The sequence below is a fragment of the Protopterus annectens genome, chromosome 1.part2 (genome assembly GCF_019279795.1).
Source record: "Protopterus annectens isolate FY-2018-M chromosome 1.part2, PAN1.0, whole genome shotgun sequence".
Classification (NCBI taxonomy): Eukaryota; Metazoa; Chordata; order Ceratodontiformes; family Protopteridae; genus Protopterus; species Protopterus annectens.
In genome coordinates, this window is record NC_056727.1 from 954,799,661 (window position 1) to 954,820,184 (window position 20,524).

A 20,524-nucleotide genomic window follows, 5' to 3' on the forward strand; every position below is an offset into this window, starting at 1 on the left:
CCCGGGAACCTTTCTCTGAGAAGCCCCCCCCCCCCCCATGCTCCTGAGGCACTGCCTGACTGTCCTGCCCTGGAGACAGTTCAGGGTCATTTGTCTCTGCACCCTTTGGCCTGGGCAGATTTTACAAAAGATCATTGGGTGCTAAACATTATTTCCAGGGGCTACTCTATTCTCTTTTCTCAATCTTCTCCTCCTCCAGTCATGAGATACTTCCCCGATGCTCCACCCCATCAGAGGGAGTTGGCTCAGAAAGTAGTGCTCAGACTTCTTCAGAAGAGAGCCATCAAAGAAGTCTCCCCAGGATGATGAGAATCCGAAACTTGCTCTCGCTTCGTTTTGGTGCCAAAGAAGACGGGGACCTGTGTCCAATTCTGAACCTCAGTGTACTAAATCTCTCTATCAAGAAGTCCAGGTTCTGGATGGTCACTGTCCAGTCCATTGTGCCTCTTTTACACAAGGATAATTGGATGTGCTCTGTGGATCTCCAGGATGCGTACTATCCTATAAAAATAGACAGGTGCTCCAAGAGACCTCTCCACTTCGCATAGGGGCCAATCACTACCAGTTCAGGACCCTGCCCTTTGGTCTCACCACACCCCCAGGTGTGCACCAAATACATGGCAGTGGATGTCCTTCAAGAATGCAACTGCAGTCATAACATATGGGTTGTCCTGCCTCAGGCAGCCCTCGGTCGGCCGGATTCCAAAGTCTGGGTCCGACGTCGGCTGATGTCGCATTTCTCTCCCACGTCAGAGCGGCCGGAGTACATAAGCATCAGCCGACGCCATCTTCTTCAGTCTTTCTTGCCGTGTGGTGCCCGAAGCAGAAGCAGTTCGCAAGTGCCGGTCGGTCAGCTCCTGTATTCTTCGAATCCGAAGTCATCAAAAAAGCTAAGTACCCCGTTGGGGACCTTTTCTTGCCTCAGCCGATGTCAGAAATTACTGAAAAAGTAAATAATTGTTTGTCTTGTGGTAAACAAATACCTCATAAGGATTTCCACTCTTACTGCCTCCCTTGCCTTGGCCCAGACCACGACGTCTCGGCCTGTGCTGCCTGTGCTCGCTTTAACAAGCGCACTCTCAGGTGCCGGGCGGAGTTCGCTGAAGACTTTTTCGGCGATAAATTTGATTATACAATGCCGTCGGAACAACCGACAACGCAGACTCCTAAGAAACGTAAAGACCGGGACTGACATCCTCGGCCCACGTCTTCCACCGACACCACGCCAAAATTAACCGTGAGTGCTCCGGTTCCCTCTGAGGTGGTTATTCCACCGCTCCGAACCGAAGACACCGCATTACCGATACCGGAGGCCACTCCGACGCCAGTTATTGACTTTCCTCCGGATACTGAAACCGAGGAAATGCCCGAGACCATTGCTGTAGATAAGGTCACTCCTGCACGTGGAGCGGCTAGGCCTCCCATGTCCATGTCTATCAAGGCCTACACACGTGCCAAGGCAGCCAGCAAGTCCAAGCATCTTTCTGCTAAGACCTTACCTCAGCCTACTCCTGAAACTCAAATCATGGCTATGGCCGCAGATTTAATTTCCCTGATCAGAGGTTCCCAGGCCCATCCTGAGAGAGGATCCCAGACTCCTCCTGATAAGAGGCCCAGGGTTGAACCCCCTGACCGTATTCCCACAGATGAAGATTCTGAGGACTCTGTTCACTCTGAAAGCCAGGAAGAGGCCTTCCAGACCTATGGGGATTCAGATGCAGAGGATTCTATCCCCTCGGCTTCTCCTCCTGAGGATATGTCTTTTGGGGAAGTTCTGCATTCCATGAGGGAGCATTTTAAGTGGCAAGGCCAGGAATATTCAGATTCCAGAAAGCACCTTCGAACCTTCCTTAAAAAGCCCCAACACAGACCCTTAGCTATACCCCCTGTGCTTGATGTTTTGGATGATTTATATTCTGACTCCAGTGTTACCCCTGATACTCTTCCTCCTGCTCCTGTCAAGCCTGACAGATACTATAGGGTCCCAGAAACCCATTCCCATTTCTTTAGGGCCCATGCTGTTGATTTAGAAACAATTTCCCAGGGGCCTAAAGGGGTTTCAGCTACCACCTCCAAAAACCCTTTGCCCTCCAACAGGGAAGCAAGGTCCTTAGAGAGATGGGGGAAGAAGGTCTACACCTCCACTACTTTATCTATGAGAGCTCTCAATTGTCTCTTTCACATGTTTCAATATCAGGATTTCCTGTTAGATGATTTACAGAAAAGATTGGCCTCCCCTGAACCTTTAGATAGGAAGTCTTTGCAGGAGGCTGTACACAATTCTCAGCAAGTTAGCAATCACTTTCTACAGTGTGGAAATGATGCATTGGAAGCTTCATGTAGGGCAGCTATGACAGGGGTGGTCATTCGTAGACATGCATGGTTAAAAGATCAACCTTTACCAGATCATGTTAAGGCAAAACTTCTTGATGCACCTTTGGAAAAGAACAAGCTTTTTTGTGCTAATGCTAAAGATGTGTTAAAGTCCATTGAGGAAAAAGCCAAGTCAGTTCAGACAGTCAAAGATTTCCTCCAGGTTTCAGCCACCCAGATTCAGCAGGAACTGGCCTTCTAAAAACTGGTCCTTTCCTAATCCTGAAAGATTTCAAAGGGGCAAAAGCAGACGCTACAGCTAACAGCTTGGGAGATCCCATGAATAACCTGAACCTACCTCTTTCCAAAGAAGTTCGGCGGATACTGACAGAAGCGGACCATCCACCAGAAAGGTTTACTCAGCCAAATGGAAGAGATTCAGCATTTGGAATACCACCAAGGGCCATGATGCATCACTTTTGAGCATCCCACTCATCCTGGAATATTTGGCAGATATGCTACATAATGGATTCTCATACTCCTCTATAAAAATACATGCTTCAGCTATCTCAGCTAGATACAACACTGATCCACCTGTGTTTTCACATCCTTTGTTAAGGCAATTTCTTAGAGGAATCGAGAATATAAAGCCCCCAAGAAGGGCACCAGTACCAGCTTGGGACCTCAACTTTGTCCTAGAAAAATTGACTTTACCTCCCTTTGAGCCAGCAGCTTCTGTGGATTTACAATTTCTTTCCTGGAAGACAGCATTCCTGTTGGCCTTTACCTCAGCAAGAAGGGTTTCGGAATTACAGGCCCTAATGGCTATACCACCGTTCATAACTTTTCACAGAGACAGGGTCTCCTTACGAACCAACCCTACCTTTCTCCCAAAAGTGGTATCTAGGGTTTCTTTAAATCAAGCAATTCACCTGCCTACTTTCTTTCCCAATCCTGAGAACAAAGGGGAAAGACTGTTGCATACCTTGGACATTCACAGACAGCTTCGCTACTACCTGGACAGAACCAAGACTAGTAGGAAGTCTGATCAGCTTTTTGTAGCTTACGCCTCTGGAGTACAAGGAAAAGCAATTTAAAAACAGACAATTTCAAAATGGATTGGACATTGCATTAGATTCTGTTATTCCTTCCATGGAAAGTGTGTGCCAGCCAATGTCAGACCACACTTCACCAGAGCTGCAGCCACCTCTACAGCATTCTTAAGAGGGGTGCCTACAAAAGACATTCTAGAAGCTGATACATGGAGCTCCGTGCATACATTTTCCAAACACTACAACCTTCCTCTATATTCCAGATCCAGAGCAGGCTTTGCTTCTGCAGTCCTGCAGGGATTGATAGCTACACCATCCTTTTCTTAGAGCATTCCACCTCCCCCAGCTAAGCTATGGTATTCAACCCATATGTTATGACTGCAGTTGCATTCTTGAAGGACATAGTACAGTTTTGTACCTACCATAAATGTAGATGTCCGATAGATATGCAACTGCAGTCGGGTTTTCCCTCCCTCCTTCCCCTCTATGCCTTGGGTCCACTCCTATCCCTGTTACCTTTAGCTGGGGATATCTGTTATGGTGTATCTGTTTATTGCTTATTTATTTGTCTGGAAATCTGATTTTTCTTCCAATTTGATTACAGCCTTCCTTGGAGGGCACCTGGCATCTGGGGCAAGAAACACTGAAGAAGATGGCGTCGGCTGATGCTGATGTACTCCGGCCGCTCTGACATGGGAGAGAAATGCGACATCAGCCGACGTCGGACCCAGACTTTGGAATCCGGCCGACCGAGGGCTGCCTGAGGCAGGACAACCCATATGTTATGACTGCAGTTGCATATCTATCGGACATCTACATTTATGGTAGGTACAAAACTGTACTTTGCAGCTCACCCGAGACTGCAGGGATTCCAGGTGTTTCCTTACCTTGATGATTGGCCCTTCACAGCTCCCACCAAGCATTGTCTGGCCACAGCCGCTCAGTATGTGCTTCATCTGTTTGATCGTTTAGGGATTACAGTGAATTTCCTCAAATTGAATCTGATTCCATCCCAAAATTTGGTTCATCAAGATTCAGCTGGACACTGTCAGGGATTGCAGTGCTCCCTCTCTGCTGCATACATCTCATCAGATCCCAGGTCCAATTCCTTCTAGATCTGACTTTTCCCAAGGTCCACCTTATTCTCATGGCCTTAGGGTCCATGGTGGCGGCAGTCTGTCTGGTACCATTAGCCAGGTTCTACATGAGATTTCTCCAGTGAACACTAGCAGCCCAGTGGTCTTCCCTGTCTCATCCAATGACAGCCTCAGTCTGTCTTATTCCATTGTGCAGGCGTCATCTCCTTTCGTGGGTTCAGTCTCCTGACCTCCTAGCAGGCAGACCATTCCGTCTTCCTCCACCCAGTGGAACTGTGATCTTGGATGCTTCCCGGGTGGGGGCATTACCAGGGAAAAACAGTCAAAGGCATTTGATCCTCCACTGAGGCCAAACTGCACATAAATGTACTGGAGATGAGAACAGTCCTCCTCACGTTGCAAGCCTTTCAGGACTGCCTCTCTCTGGGTACCATTGCAGTTCACACAGACAAACATGGCTGTTGCGTGGTACGTTAACAACCAAGGGGGTACACACTCTTTTCTATTTTGTTGCGAGGCCATGAGGGTGTGGGAATGGGCATTGCCTTCGGGGTGCTTTCTTCTTGCAGTGCACATTCCTGGCAAGTCCAGCTTGTCCACAAAAATCATTGGCTCCAACCTTCAGTCCCTACAGGACATATATTCAAACAGATGCTATGGCAGAGTCCAAAAACTACTGAGGGATATACATTATCCAGCCTATGGACTGCTCAAACTCCTGCCAACAAGGAAGCTCTACAGAAACATTAGATGCAGGACATCCAGATTCCATAACAGCTTCTTCCCACGTGCTATCAGACTGCTGAACAACAAACCCATAGCCTAACCTGCTAAATGGGTAAACAAACATTTATGTGCAATATGTCAGTTATCTACATAGCTCACTTTACACTTTATACTTTATTGTGTTTATTTTTAGTATCTTATTTTTGATTTCTATTTCAGTATTTTTAAATTATTATTAATTTTCCTTCTGTAAACTATAATTCTTATGGTACGAGCCCGAGTATCAAAATTTCGTGCAGTGACACACACTTTTTCCTCTGTATTGATCTGTATGACAATAAAGTTTACTTTGACTTTATTGGTGGACAGACTCAGTAGGACAGTCCTGAGTCCTCCCAAGTGGTCTTTGAATCCTTCAGTGGTGAAAGAGATCTTCCTTCACTGGGGTCAGCTGAGCTGCATTCTGTTCGCTTCCCCTCACAACCACAAATACAGCCAGTATTCCACCCTGATTCCCCCTCTCAGGAAGTCCCCCAGGGATGCTGTGGTTCAGAATTGGCCTCTGGGTCTCCTTTACTCCTATTCTCCTATACCTGTAATCCCAAGAGTGCTTCAGAAAGCTTGATGCCTCAAGGCCACCTTGATCCTCATTGCCCCCTTTTGGCCTCGGCAGGTACGGTTCCCCCTCGTATAGTCTCATTTGAAGTACCCTCCTTGAGTACTAGATCCCCTTCCGGATCTGATTTCCCATCCCTCCCAGCTTCCGACCCCCAACCTTCAGACTCTTCATCTGATGGCATGGTTTGTCCACTTCCTGAAATCTTGAATCTGTCCAGGCTGGCCTCCCCCATCAAGAACATTATTTTGGCTTCTCAGAAGTCATCCACAAAGAAGGTATATGTGAGTAAGTGGAAAAGGTTTTCTGTTTGGGCCAAGCAGGGAGATCTGGACTCCTTCTGTGCTTCCATCTCAGACATCATCTTGCCTTCACTTTTTCAAGAAGGGGCTAGCTTCTCTACTATCAAAGTCAAGTTGACAGCTTTCTCTAACTTTCATGTTTGTAAGGAACATACCTTTTCCTCTTGCCTTTGTAAGGCAATTTTGAAGGGTGTTTTTCTGTTGCGGCCTCCTTCAAGGATCCTTTCCCTCCTTAGGACCTTTCTTTTCTGCTGCAAACTCTTATGCAGAGTCCCTTTGATCCTCCTGCTACATGTAATGTGAAATTTTTGTCATGGAAGACCGCCTTGCTGGTAGCCATAACTTCGTCAAGAAGAGTCCCAGAGTTGCAGGCACTTTCTATCAAACTACCCGACATGGTGTTTCATAAAGACAGCGTGGCTCTTCGAACTAATCCTTCCTTCTTGCCTAAGATAGCCACGGAAGCAATTCTGAATCAGTCAATTCAATTGCCAGTTTTCTTTCCTAACTTTTCTGGTAAAGGGGAATATCTGTTGCATACACTTGATGTTCATAGACAGTTATTATTCTGCTTGGATAGAACAAAGGGTTTCCGCAGATCTAACTAGCTGTTTGTGGCATTCTGTCTTAACAGAAAGGGTTAGGCGATTTCTAAAGTTACTATTTCTCATTGGATTTCAAAGTGCATTTCCTTTGCTTATTCATCTAAAGTCTTATGCTTACCAGAACCAATCAGAGCTCATTCCACTAGATCAATGGCTGCGTCAGCTGCCTGTGTGGTCCGTCATTTCGTAGATGAAATTTGTGCGGCAGCTATTTGGTCTACTCCGCACACTTTTGTCAGTCATTATATGTTTGACTTTGTCTCCACGAACAGGGCTTCCTTTGGTTCCACAGTTCTTCGGCATGTCCTTCCACGAGGCCATCCAGGATTTAGGGTAGCTGGGGACTCTGAGCCAACAGTGAGGAATAGTGACATGAATAATATCAGATAAAGAGTTATGTACTTAACATAATTTGGTATCTATGTTGTAATATGTCACTGTTCATCACTATTCCTTCTACCTTCCCCCGTCCTGCGGGACTTAGAGGAAGCGGAGATGTCCTGTTTGGTGGTCAAGGTCTTCCTTAGTTGCTTTCTGGCTTGAGGGCAAACTCGATCTGAAGGGTTAGAGGGCAGCAAGGGATCGTGGAAGTTGGAGGAGCTTGAACCCAGAAGCTGTCTGCAAAGTTGCCGGATGACCCAACAGTGATGAATAGTGACGTAGGATAACACAGATGCCAAGTTATGCTAAGTAACATAACTCTTTATTCTTTTTAATCTGTAATATTGTGCCATGTTTTGTCCTTTTAGTGAGTCAGAAATAACTAAACTATGGTGAGCACGATGACTTTTCGCTAAAATTATGGTCATTTATGCATTTAGGTTACAAAAAAGGCTCAGCAATATAAAGCTATACTAATTTTTTTATAGGTTTCTAGAAAAGTGTTAATATTGGATCTGATATCATGGATGGGTCTTGGATCTGACCTTGGATCTGAGCCGGCAATTGATGGACAGATCCAGAACTCAAGCTGCTCCCCTTCCCATAATCCCCTGCTGTCCTGTAACCCTCAGATCTCTTTTGCCGCAGACACGCTAAGGATGTGATTCCAGTAGCTCAAGTCTTCATTCAGGTAAATGCTTACTTTCTGGGGGTTTTGTTTTTCTCTTTTGGGTTTCTGTAGTTTTCTTTAGACTCTTTTAGGTTATAGTGCAGTTCGTTTTCTGTTCCTTTCGCCCCTGTACTTTTAACTAGTGTTGGCTCTCGGTTCCTGCCTTTTTTCTCTGTGGGCCCTTCCTCCCCCATAGCTAGTTCTTTCAAAAAAAAATTGTTGTTTTAGGTGTTTCTTCCTTTTATATTTTCTGCTCCATCATTGTTTCTGTGAAGGTGTGTGTGTGTATGTGTGTGTGTGTGTGTGTGTGTGTGTGTGTGCTTGTGTGCGTGTGTGTGCGTAGTGCCTTTTCTATCAGTGTGTATGTGTTCTTGTTGAAGTATGTCTGACAAGCCGCCTGGCTTCAAAATATCCTCCTCATGTGGTCAGAAGATGACTCATTCCAACTCGCATGAGGAGTGTGTTTATTGTTTAGGAGTCTCGCCTGGAGGTTGAATGCAACATTTTTGCCGCATTTAACCCCAGTGCTCTGATGGAGTGTAGGAACAAATTGTTGCTGAAAGGGTTAGCTAAGGAGAGGGTCCTTTGACTTCGGACTCCCCTCCAAGGCTCCTTCAGATCCTGAGAGGAAGCCTCCCCCTTCTTCTAAGGAATCTCTTTTTGAAAAGCTGAGACTCGTGGATCGCAGAGCCTGCATCCGACCCCAACCTTTTTGGCTTCTGATCCAGGCTGCTCCACTCCAAGTGCATCGCATCAATCTCTCTGATCTGAGACCACTGCACCTTGGAGGCCTTCAGATCTGACCTGGCGCAAACCTTCTCTGGATCTGACCCATCTGTCAGATCTGTCTGGTGCTCCGGTTAAAACATTGATTCCTACCAGGACTTCAGATCCAATTTTTCTGTCAAATCAGATAGCCATTGAAAGTTCCCCCGCCCGTCTAAGAGATCAGATCCGATACACTGGAGTTGGTCCACCTCCCAGGATCACAGAGCTTTGGCAGGAACTCCAGCAGAGTTGGGGCATTCTTCTGTCTTCCAGAAGCTTGCTACCCACAGATATGGATAGGATGATGAGGAGTTCCCTCAAGTCCTAAATTGAGTTGGGCTTGTTGCCATCCCCAGAGCAGTTGCCTAGGGGACCTTCTCCATCCACAGGACTTCACTCTCCTCTTTTGACCCATCGAGGTTTGGAACACCAGGATCAGAGCATTCCTTGTGAGAGGCTTGATGGGATCTGGTATCCTTCCCTTCCATACACCTTCAGGGTCACTGGCGGGCTCCATTCTGCTGCCCTTGGAACAGGCTGAGCCTCGGCCCTGTGAGGTCCTTGCTGTTTCCCTGCAGATGGAGTCGGGCCCAGAGTTTTCAGACCATTCTCATCCCTTGGGGGGTTTTAGCGCTGGACAACTTGGTGGGGCTGATATCGTCTTGAGGCTTTGGTGCTACATCAGGGTCCCTCCTCCCTTCCTGGGCTGCTGCAGCTGCAGGAAAGGAGAGTGGGGCCTTTTCCAATCCGTCGACCTTCCAGGCAGTAGAGACTACCTTCTCCAGCTTGTCAGTTGCCTCTCCTTTGTCTCTCGGTCCTCTCCAGCCCCTTTTCACCTTGGGTGGCAAGGCTTTATTATCCTTCCAGCATCAGCCGTCTCACAAGCGCCTTCAGATGGGCACTACTTTGCTTGGGGTCCCAGACTCTTTCAAGTCCTCCCCAGAGCCCACCATGGAGGAACCCCCTCAGAAGAGGCTGTGTAAGAGGAGGCACTTGGACTCCCCTAGAGAGTCCCCTCACCTAGGACAAGGATTGCGACTGGTCCCCCAGACTTCCGTCTGTGGAAGTGTCCTTTCGGGACATCCTTGAAATTCTCAAGCAAAGAGTCAGTTGGTCTTCCACTAACCCATCTTTTGAAGAATCCGTGTTCCTGAAGGCCTTTGGGACGGGCCCGTATTCTACCTGGGTGTCACCACCTGCCAACAAGCTTGTGGAAGTCATCATCTGCAGGGCTTGGAAGGAGCCAGACAGAGTGGAACCAGTACCCAAAAAGGTGGAAAATTCCTCAGTCCCATCAAAGGTAAGGCTTTTTGGAATAAAGGCATCCCTGTTGATGCCATTGTGGTGACTGCTGCTACTAGAAAGGAGCTAGCAGAGCAGAGCTTTTCAGTACCCCCCTGAATAGAGTCTCAGGCTATTTGTTTCGGAAAGCGCATGTTTGCCTCAGCTACATCCAGACTGAGGGCAACCAATTACATGGAACATTTCACTCAGCTTCAGAGGGATTTGGTATTGGAACTAACCACTTTCCTTATATAGTTGCTGCCTCTGGAGAGTCTTAAGCTGATCTTTCCTAAACTGTCCACTCTGACTTCCCTGGCTAATGTCTTGATGAGGTTGATCTCCAATGCAGCGGAGGCCACCTCTCGAGCAGCTGGCACAGGAATTGCCATTAAACTTCACAACTGGTTTCACCTTTGTGGGTTTGCGGAACCCTTCAAGGCATCTTTTATCAATGCCCCCCTTTGGCGGCTTGACCTTGTTCAGACCATCCGTCAAGGAAACCTTGACCCACAACGAGCAGGGAGGGTAAGACTATCTGTCATTGGATTCAAGTTTTCTACTCCCCAGTGATCTTTTTCTAAGACTCAGGGAGGGAGTAAGAAACTTTCATTCCACAACACCCAGTCCTCCTTCCAGGATGCTCCCCAAGAATCCTCTTCCACAAGTCGTGGCAGAGGATTTACACCACCACATTGGCAGAGGGGGTCCACAGAATCAGGACTCCTGGGAGCCTTTCTTGGAAAAGCCCTTTCAGCGCACCTGAAACACTGCCCGACTGTCCTGCCCCAAAGGCAGTCAGGGGGCGATTCTCCCTGCACCCACTAGCCTGGACAAATATCTTCAGATCAGTGGGTGTTGGATTATTTCCAGGGGTTATGTCATTCCCTTTTTTTCTGCCTCCTCCCTGGTATTAAAATCTCTCCCAGATGTTCCACCATACCAAAGGGAGATGGCCTATCTCAAGGTTCAAGATGATCTTCTAAAAAGAGCCATCCACGAGGTCCCAGCAGGACAAAGAAGGTCCGGCACTTACTATAGCTTCTTTTTGGTGCCAGAAAAGACTGGGGACCTGCGTCCAATTTTGGACCTCAGCGAACTGAATCTGTCAGTCCAGAAGTCCCAAGTTCCAGATGGTCACTGTTCAGTCCATTCTGCCTGTTTTGCACAAGGATGATTGGATGTGCTCTGTGGATCTCAAGGACTTGCACTGTCATATCAAGATCGACACCTGCACTTTTGATTAGGGGCCAATCACTACCAGTTCAGAACCCTGCCCTTTGGACTCACCACGGCCCCCCAGGTGTTTACCAAAGGTGTGGCAGTGGTTGCAGCTCATCTCAGGCTGCAAGGCTTCCAGGTTTTTCCATACCTGGAGAATTGACTCTTCACGGCCCCCATAAGACATCAACTGTCAATGGCCACCAATTGTACCCTCAACCTCTTTCAGGATCTTGGCATGATGGTCAGGCTGCCCAAGTCCAATCTTTCTCCATGCCAGAACCTAGAGTTTATCTGGCTTCAACTGGACAAGGTGTCAGAGACTGCAGCACCACCCTATACAGAATTCAACTTATTTGGGATCAGGTCTATCGCTTGCTGGTTCTGGAGTATCCAGCAGCCCACCTAATTCTACAAGCGTTAGGCTCAATGGCTGCTGCCGTCCAGTTAGTGCCACTCGCCAGGTATCACATGTGGGTTCTGCAGTGGACCTTGGCGGTTCAGTTGTCTGCTCAGGTTCATCCCATGTCCATGCCTGTCAGGATGACTCGTGTACAGAAACCACCTTGCCTGGTGGCTTCAGTCTCAGGACCCAACTCTCAGCAGACCCTTCTGTCTTTTCACGCCCAAGGCCACCGTGACCATGGAAGCTTCCCTGTTGGTGTGGGGAGCATTTTTGGGGAAGGATGGTTCAAGGCACGTGGGCCCCAACAGAGACCATATTGCACATAAACGTCCTGGAGATGAGAGAATTGCACATAAACGTCCTGGAGATGAGAGCAGTCCTTCTAACATTGCAAGCCTTTCAGGAGTGTCTCCCTCTTGGGACTATAGCAGTTCAAACAAGCAGCATGTCGGTAGTCTGGTACATCAGCAAGCAAGGAGGAACACGGTCTTATCGCCTGTGCAGAGAGGCCATGAGAGTATGGGAATGGGCGATGTCTTCCAGGCGCTGCCTTCTTGCAACTCTCATTCCCAGCAGTTCCAACACGCTGGCCAACAAATTCAGGAGGTCTTTCTTGAGTCCTCACGAGTGGTCCCCAAATCCATCAGTGGCACATCAGATATTCGACTGTTTGGGTCAACCATGCTGCAATCTCTTTGCCTCCCCAGTCGACCACAAATACAGCAACTACTTTGACCTAATCTCCCCGACTGGAGAGAATCACCCAGGGACGCTCTGGTTCATGATTGGCCGTCAGGACTCCTCAAGGCTTATCCCCAACTCCCCAAGATCTTACAGAAAGCCCGCCACCTGAATACCCCACTCATCCTCATTGCCCCCCTTTTGGCCTTGATAGGCGTGGTTCTCCCTTCTTCGGTCTCATCTGAAATATCCTTCCTGGATATTGGATCCCATCCCAGATCTCATTTCCCATCCCTGGGTCTTCCTCTTCCCAATCTACAGACTGTTCATCTAACTGCTTGGTTCCTCCAGTTCCAGTGATCTTTTCCCAGTCCAGGCTCCCCTTTCTTGTAAAAATATATCATCTTAGCTTCCCAAAAGCTTGCTACTAAGAAAGTGTATTCCAGTAAATGGAAAAGATTTTCTATCTGGGCCAGACAGCAAAACTTGGATCACTTTTTAACTACGATTCCAAAAGGAGTCTCTCACATTAGACCTCCAATCAAACAACCAATAGAACCATGAAGTCTCACACTAGTCCTCCAGTCTTTGACATACCTCCCTTTGAAGGAACAGCCACCTGTGTTCAAGTTCTTATCCTGGAAATCTCTTTTTCTACTGGCCATATGTCAGCTAGATGCATTTCTGAGCTTCACACATTGTCCATAAAGTGTCCTTATCTGATTTTCCACAAGGACAGAGTATCACTCTGGATGAACCCTTCCTTTCTTCCCAAAGTTATTTCTGATTTCAATATTAACCAGACTATTAACCTGCCAGTTTTCTTCCCTAATTTTTCGAATAAAGTAGAGTAGAGTACTGTCTACATTCATTATATATACACAGACAGCTGAGATTTTATCTTGACAGGACAAAAACAATGCGCAAATCCGACAAGCTATTTTCATCATTCTCTGGTCCTAAAATGGGAAAGTCAGTTTCTAAGGTGACTTTATCTAAATGGCTAAGAGACTGTATGCTCATCATCTACCGACACTCAAAAAGCCCTATACCAGAGAAGATCAAAGCACACTCCACCAGATCAATGGCAACTTCTGTAGCTTTCCATTCAAGGGCTTCCATGGACGATATATGTGCAGCAGCAACGTGGGCTACTCTTCATACCTTTATCACTCATTACAAATTGGATTTGGTCTCCAGGGGAAGAGCTTCCTTTGGATCAATTAATTGTAGTCCCTTTAGTCTTATGGCACAGGTCAAGCATATTTTGTCAACCATTGGAGACGTTGTGGATAGCAATTAATGGAGCACTGAAGGACTTTATCTGGGAGCGGAAGACGGCAAGAGTCAAGTGGGATAAATCTGATTCTTCCAATAGAACAGGACAGATTGGGTTTACCCAATTTGAATGGGTATTTCCGAGCTACACAGTTAAGTCTCCTATACGTAGCAGAAGCAGAAAATTATAATTCAAAGTGGAAAGGCTTGATGATTATATTCATAAAGTAGAAAGTATTCTAAGTACTAAGCCAAATGGGAATGGAGAAAGGATATTCTACCGATAGGGATGATTGCAATTAAGGATGTAAACAATAGGCAAGAGAGGGCAGGAATATATTGGAGAAATCTGGCAAAGGAACCAAGGTATTGGGAGCAAATAACTAGAGAGTGAAAAATTATAGAATGGGAAGATGACAAGAATTTATTTGGACTGCAGGTTAAAGATTGCCTTCCCTATCAAGGCTTGATTATCAGAGTATAGGCAAAGAGAGAGAAATGGGGGGGGGGGGGTCCTAAACGAAAGACCAGCACTGGTAGAGTTTTTAGTAGAATCTAGAACAGAAGCTACCATTAAAAAAGAATAATTAGAGCATCTAAAATATTGCATGGTAATTATAAGAGTCAACCAGAGGAGGTTAGAAAGGATTGGGAAGAAAGATTGGTTAAGCAATTCACAGAGAAACAATGGGAGGATATATGTATGTCTCCCAAATATGCAACAAAATGTAGAAGGTTTAGGATTTTTCCTTGGAAATATTTACATAGACATTTTATACCCCCAATAGGCTTCAGAGAATTGTTCCTCAGGTAGATAGCAAATGTTGAAGGCTTGATGGGGAAGAAAGGGGTAATTGGGAATAATATTTTCTGGGAGTGCAGTGAGTTGGTAGACTTTAAGCATTCCCTGTGGGATGCATTGTCGGAGATGCTGGGTGGGCTGATTTGTGTGACATGGGAGATGATTTTTGAACTATGATACAGAATCAGAACTGCCTAGACATGGTAAGGCCTTACTGTCTATAATTATGATGGCTGCCAAGAAAGCAATTATAGAAAATGGAAATCAGAATCTAAACCAACCATATTAGAGCTAGTGAATATAGTAACAGAGATAAAACAAATGGAATTGAGATCTCTAGAAACAGGTTGGAGCAAACTACATAGGAAATTATGGGAATTGTGGGAACAGTACATACAAGGGAGGAAGGAGGTTTAAAAGAAGGCAGAACTTAAATGAGTTATGTAATGTTTGACTGAAAACGAATGGGTAGATTATAAGTGGTCTAATAGGGGTCTAATGGGGGTGGGAGGATGGCATAATGGTTAAGGTGTTTATCTTACAGATACAGGGTGCAAGGTTGATTCTCACATGGGGTAAATGGCTAGGCGTGAAATGGCCCACAAGGGCAGTTAGCCTAGTACTAATCTATGAACCTATGAACCTAATGTTTATAATGGGAGTTTTTAAGTATGGTTTGTGATGTAAATTGTTTGCAATTAGGATTGTGTCTGTGTGGTTTGTTTTCACTTATATAAATGTATGATTGTTAATGTAAGTGATGGTATAATAAAGATGTTTCTTGTTAAAAAATGGGGCAGGACTTGAATAATTTATGTAATGTTGCTTAGGTTATAGGTTATATAGCAATATATGTGAAGCATAATGCATGTTAATTTTAACTTAATACAGTTTCATACCTCTCAACTGTACAGATTTTTGCAGAATGTCCAGATTTTTGCCTCATATTTTTGGTATGGTCCTCATAAAATTTTGGTTTTCTGGTAAATCGCTGGCAAAAGATTGAGAATTGAAGTCAGAAAATGACAGACATTTGAATTTCTGACTTCATTCCCTTCAGAAAATGGATGCTAATGCAAAACATGTTATTCTGTCAACTTTCTACATTTGTAAAAGCAACATTTAAAAACTGTACCTGTTTTGGGCCTTTGCTCCCCATTATTTATGGCTTTGTCCAGATTTCGTGTTCTAAGAGGTTGAGAGGTTTGAGTTTGATTACTTTTATATTAATGTAAATGTGCCTGTGTCACAAGTGATAATTCAATAAAGGTGTTAGGCTAGCTTTACTAGGAATACTTTCTTTTTAGTGATTGTGCTAAACTTACTGAGTTCTATAACAAAAGTTACTGCGTCTTGGACTCATTACGAGTCATAAGGAAAAATCCAATAGCTGATCTTTGATATTTCTGTAAACCAGTATTTTTCCCTGTGCAACAAATCGCCTCTCAGTGTATGTCAGGCTGGATACGTATCATAAGCTCAAAGTCCTACAAATGAGAACCTTAACAAGATCGAGCCAGGGATATTGAAAACCCAGAATCTCAACCAACAAACCGTAAACAAAACACCTGCTTTTCTGCAGGAGGGTAAGCCCCCCTTCATCCTCCTCATGTGGGGAGCTGCACTTTCCATACCCCCTGCTAATTATATGTACAATCTCTGAGATTGCACTACAGTGGGGATAGGAGCAAACCCCCAAACCTGACTGTACTGTGAGCCTGCACAGTGGCCATTAATGTTGTACAAGCTTCCAGGTTTTTAATATTCTTGGTTCAATCTTGAAAAGTCCATGTTTGTGGGACTTAGAGCTTATGACAGGGACCCTTCAAGCTCCAAATTTACCCATTGTTTTATCTTGATAAGTGGTGTTCTGCCATGGTTTATTTTTTGATCACATTTTGCCACTGCTGCCTGTCAGTCATTAGCTCTCACCCAACCAGTTGTCTAATTTTTGTTACTCCATCACTGAGGAATAAGGGTCAGCCAGGTGATGCTGTCATATAGGCAGCCACCAGGGGTGGTTAGAGATTTTTGCCCTACTCCCTTGTGCACATCTTTGTGACGGCCAGTGGGTGGGATATACAGTGGGTGTCAGCACTGTACTGCCCCTCACAAGGGACTGACAGCCGCTGGATTGCCCAGTCCAATCACTGCAGATACCTCAAGGTTGTTCCCCAGTCTCCACTAGGAAATGTAACCAAGCACACTTATGCCTAGAGAGCACCCCTCTTGCTTGTGTTGTCAGTCTTGCAATCCACTGTTAGAACTTGGGCTATGTGGACTTTAATCAAGGTTTTATTCCTCTACATCACTGACATAGTTCTGCCATTGTCTATGAGCCTTGTAATGCGGAATGCAGACTCGTGTATAACCTCTTTTGAGATTTACACTCATCATATATTCAGGCTTGCATATGCCCTTTCATTTGTCATCTGTACAACTTGAGCTGTGTGTGTCATGTCCAAAGACAAAGTGAATCTGCATATTATACTTTGTTTAATTGTGTCTGCAGAGTTGAAATAACATTTTTGTATAGACTCTTTTCAGTTTAAATGCAGTGTTTTATATGTAGATTCAGCCATCATGTTGCATTCTGCACTGTGCCCAGTTTAAACACAGTTGCCTTGATATTTGTCCGTAGTTTTTCTTACCAACACTTCCATTTGGCTCTCATTCATGACTTTAATGCCATGCATACCATCACCACTGACATATATCCTGAATGTATTATCTTTGTATTGGCATGCAGTGTATTCACTGAATGCACTTCAGATGAACTCAGAGAAATTTAAAGTTTTGGTTGCTTGTTTGTTTCAGTATCATTATTCTGCCACTTTCCTATTTCAAACACACTTTGACAAAATAAGTGTCGCTTGTATATATAATCTTACAGATTAGATTTTTTAGCACTGAAGTGCACTTTTTCATGCCCGGGGCTACTACATTTATCCAGGGTGTATTTTTTTCATGCTCTCTTGTTATCAGGTACCATGTTGGTTGCCTGCTTTTTATTTTTATTTCTGTGGCTACATTTTATCACTATTTTTACACTCTTGTTTTGCACTCAGTGATTTAGCAATGCCTGTGACACCTAGTAAAATTAATCTTTTCATGCTGGTTCTCAGTTTTAGGTTGGGAACTGGCAGTACCAGTGATACAATAGTAATAAGCTGACATTCCAGATTGATAATTAAAATGTGTCAGAAAGAAGCACCAGTAATTGTAAATGGCCTGCATTACAAACAAATAATTTTGCTTACAAAGTCCCTGTTTTGAGGTTGGGTTTGAAGATATAGTTTTAACCTTTTTGTTATTTGTTTTGTTTTAAGGAATTTAAGATGGATATCTACCAACAGCAGGTTGAGATGGAAAAGCTGAACCACCAGGGTGACTTAATGTTGAAGAAGGCGTCTGATGATACAGACAGAGACATTATCCAAGAGCCACTGACAGAGTTAAAACATCTCTGGGAAAACCTTGATGAAAAAATCACCCAAAGACAGGTAAGAGATTAGGCCTCATGGATTAACTGGCTAGAATTTCCCCATCTCTTACATCAATCAACTCACTCTAGCTCATAAAATTCTGCATCACCCCATAAAAACACCTTTACTTCAAACCTTACTTCAGCCGTATTCCAGTAAAAGGAATCTTCACTCAAATAATAAATTACTTCTTGAGGTAACTAAACCCCTCAATTCAGCAGGAGAATCTCTCTTCTCTATATATCCAAACTATGAAACTCTTTCCTTACACACACACACACACACACACACACACACACACACACACACACACACACACATCATCTATCCTACCACTACCACAGTTCAAAAAGACACTGAGAACTCACTATACTTCTAATTGGCTTTGTTACTGTACTTGTCCAGGTTAACTTCAAGCTACTGTTACTGCTCATTTCAAGTTTTAGTCCCATTATACTATGTAAAGAATACCTAACAGCTATTGTCTGTTGTGCCTAGAAACATATCCTTTATGTATTATGTAACCTAATTAGTTCAGTTGTAAAATAATCTACACCATCTGAATGCATCTAATTATGTTTGTTCTAAATGTAGACTGAAATAGGAATGTAAATCTTGTATATATTCTACTTAAGTAAGGTTTTATTACTCTGTTAAAATCAGCATAGTTTAATATTACATGTTTTAGACATTATTTCTTTTTATTTTATTCTTTTTTAAAAACTGTTATTGTATATCATCTACTGCAGTTCACTCTTACTGTTTTATTAATGGAGCTTTTCTCCTCGGCCCTCCACTGAAAAAGGACATGTGTCCAGTGGACTTTCCCAGTTAACAAATGTAAAATAAATAAATTAAATTATTGAGCGCTCCGTAGGAATGCTTTAAGGCACAGCCATAGATCTGTTGCTAGATATTTACATTGCAGGAAGTTGTACTGTTGTGGTCTAAAGAGATTTCTTTAGGGCTGTTACTGTTGTGATTAATGTCAAATGCTTCCCCACTGTGTCCTAGTGTAGATGAGGTTCTGGAGGTACCATTATTAAACTGAATGAATTGAAAGCCTCTAAAATCCAGAAGAACTTAGAGAAAGGAGAGTTGTGAAGATTACAGAACTGTGAGAATATCATATGTACATATATACCGTGGAAGCATGTTATTGAGCACTTTGATGCTTCATTTAGTTAGAATGAGTGCTGTGAAATTTTGCAGTTTGTTCAGTAATAAGGATGGCCATTTTTTTAGAATAGCACCTTTGGAAACCCTCATATGAGATGCCCCATCACCCTGACAGCGTAGCTTTTCCATGCTCTTACTGAGACTTTTTGAAGTATTGAGAACACAGGCTTTTGCTCATATGTACCAACACAGTCTGTGTTACCATACTGTCTGTAACTAAAGAGATGTGTGATAGCAATAATACAAATAAAACTGCACTTTGTTAATAGCCTTTAAATTCACTTTTAGCTTGTTCATTTACTTGATGATACAGATTTGATCTGCTTGTCACATAGCTGTTAGCACATTTTTTCTTTGTATTGCCCATTTTCATAGGTCCATCTAGTTAGAAATGAGCAGCACTGAAAATTAACAGATTTAACATAGGTTCATAGGTGTTTATTAGGATAATGACTCTAAGGGCCTTTTTAAGCTTAACCATGCATCCCAAATCTCTGACAAATTCTGGTACACTTGATAAGTGTAAGCAGGGACTTGGGAGCTGAAACATTTACAAGCAGGGCCCTGAACCATTTAGAGGCTACCTGTGTCCATTAGAGACATGGTCACCAAACCAGGGATGAATTTCCTGTTCCCAATCAGATTGTCCAAATTACATTTGAATTGGTTTAGGGAGATACTGTGTTTCACATGGATGGGGAGCCTGTTCCAGAGAAGGCGTGGTCTCTGCGATACATATCTGTCTCTCCAGCAGATCCTATTTATATCACAGGCAAGGTTTAAGTTTTTTGAACAGGTAGTTCTGGTGATGTTTGTTTTGCAGATATGCAGGAAGTCCGTCAGAGTGTGGTCTGACAATACCTTGTATACCAGACATAAATCTCCCCTCAACAGTTTGTAGGAGACAGAATACAGGAGAAGGCCTTGAGATGGTTTGCATAGGACATGTTAATTACACCCTGTGTTATTTTAGTGAGGAACCTCTGTGGATGTTACATCTGTTGGATATGCATGGTTAGATGCATACCAAAGGGGCATTGTATTCAGTGATAGATCTGATGTATGCTAAATACAGTGAAACAATGATTTTTTTGGACCTAGATGCCATACCTTTGTTTGTAAGTTGCGCAACATAGAATGAGTTCCTCTACTGTAGATTTGTGATGTTCAAAGGCTAGATTACTGCCTAAGTGTGTCCCCATGTCCCTGACTACTGGGTCAGTTCTTATGGGTGTGTTGTTAATATGATAGTTACAAGGAGTGGGCGACTTTTTGAAGGATACTATTATGCATATCTTAGCATCTAATTTTAGTCCATGTCTGACACCAGTTTTTTGTCTGTGTCTAAGAGAACTTTTGTGTTGGTGGGGGATTCATCGTCTGCTCCTAATTTGCAAATTTAGTCAGCCAAAGGCCATTGACATTGGTCTTGACTTCAGAGAAGTAAATGCTAAAAAGGTGTGGTCCAAGGACCGATCTCTGAAGGACTCCTCTTGCGACTGGCCTGTTTAAAGAGGTGGACTCCCCAGTTCTAACTTCCTGAGTCCTGTCTGTGAGCCAGGCGGCTACCTACTGGTTGACATAAGGGTTTGTACCCAACATCTTAAGTTTGTAAACAATGCCTGAGTGGGGTATTGTGTCAAATACCTTGGCCAGGTCAA

General features: G+C 44.2%; 1 protein-coding gene across 1 annotated transcript in view; it reads left to right on the forward strand.

Moving 5' to 3' along the window:
• LOC122792184 (microtubule-actin cross-linking factor 1-like) overlaps window positions 1–20,524 on the forward strand; it is a gene marked incomplete in the record, with an annotated part of 3,579,694 nt that overhangs the window by 3,025,601 nt on the left and 533,569 nt on the right. Inside the window, 1 exon segment of the mRNA XM_044059907.1 lies at window positions 17,529–17,702. Within this exon segment, the coding sequence (XP_043915842.1) occupies window positions 17,529–17,702 (174 nt within the window).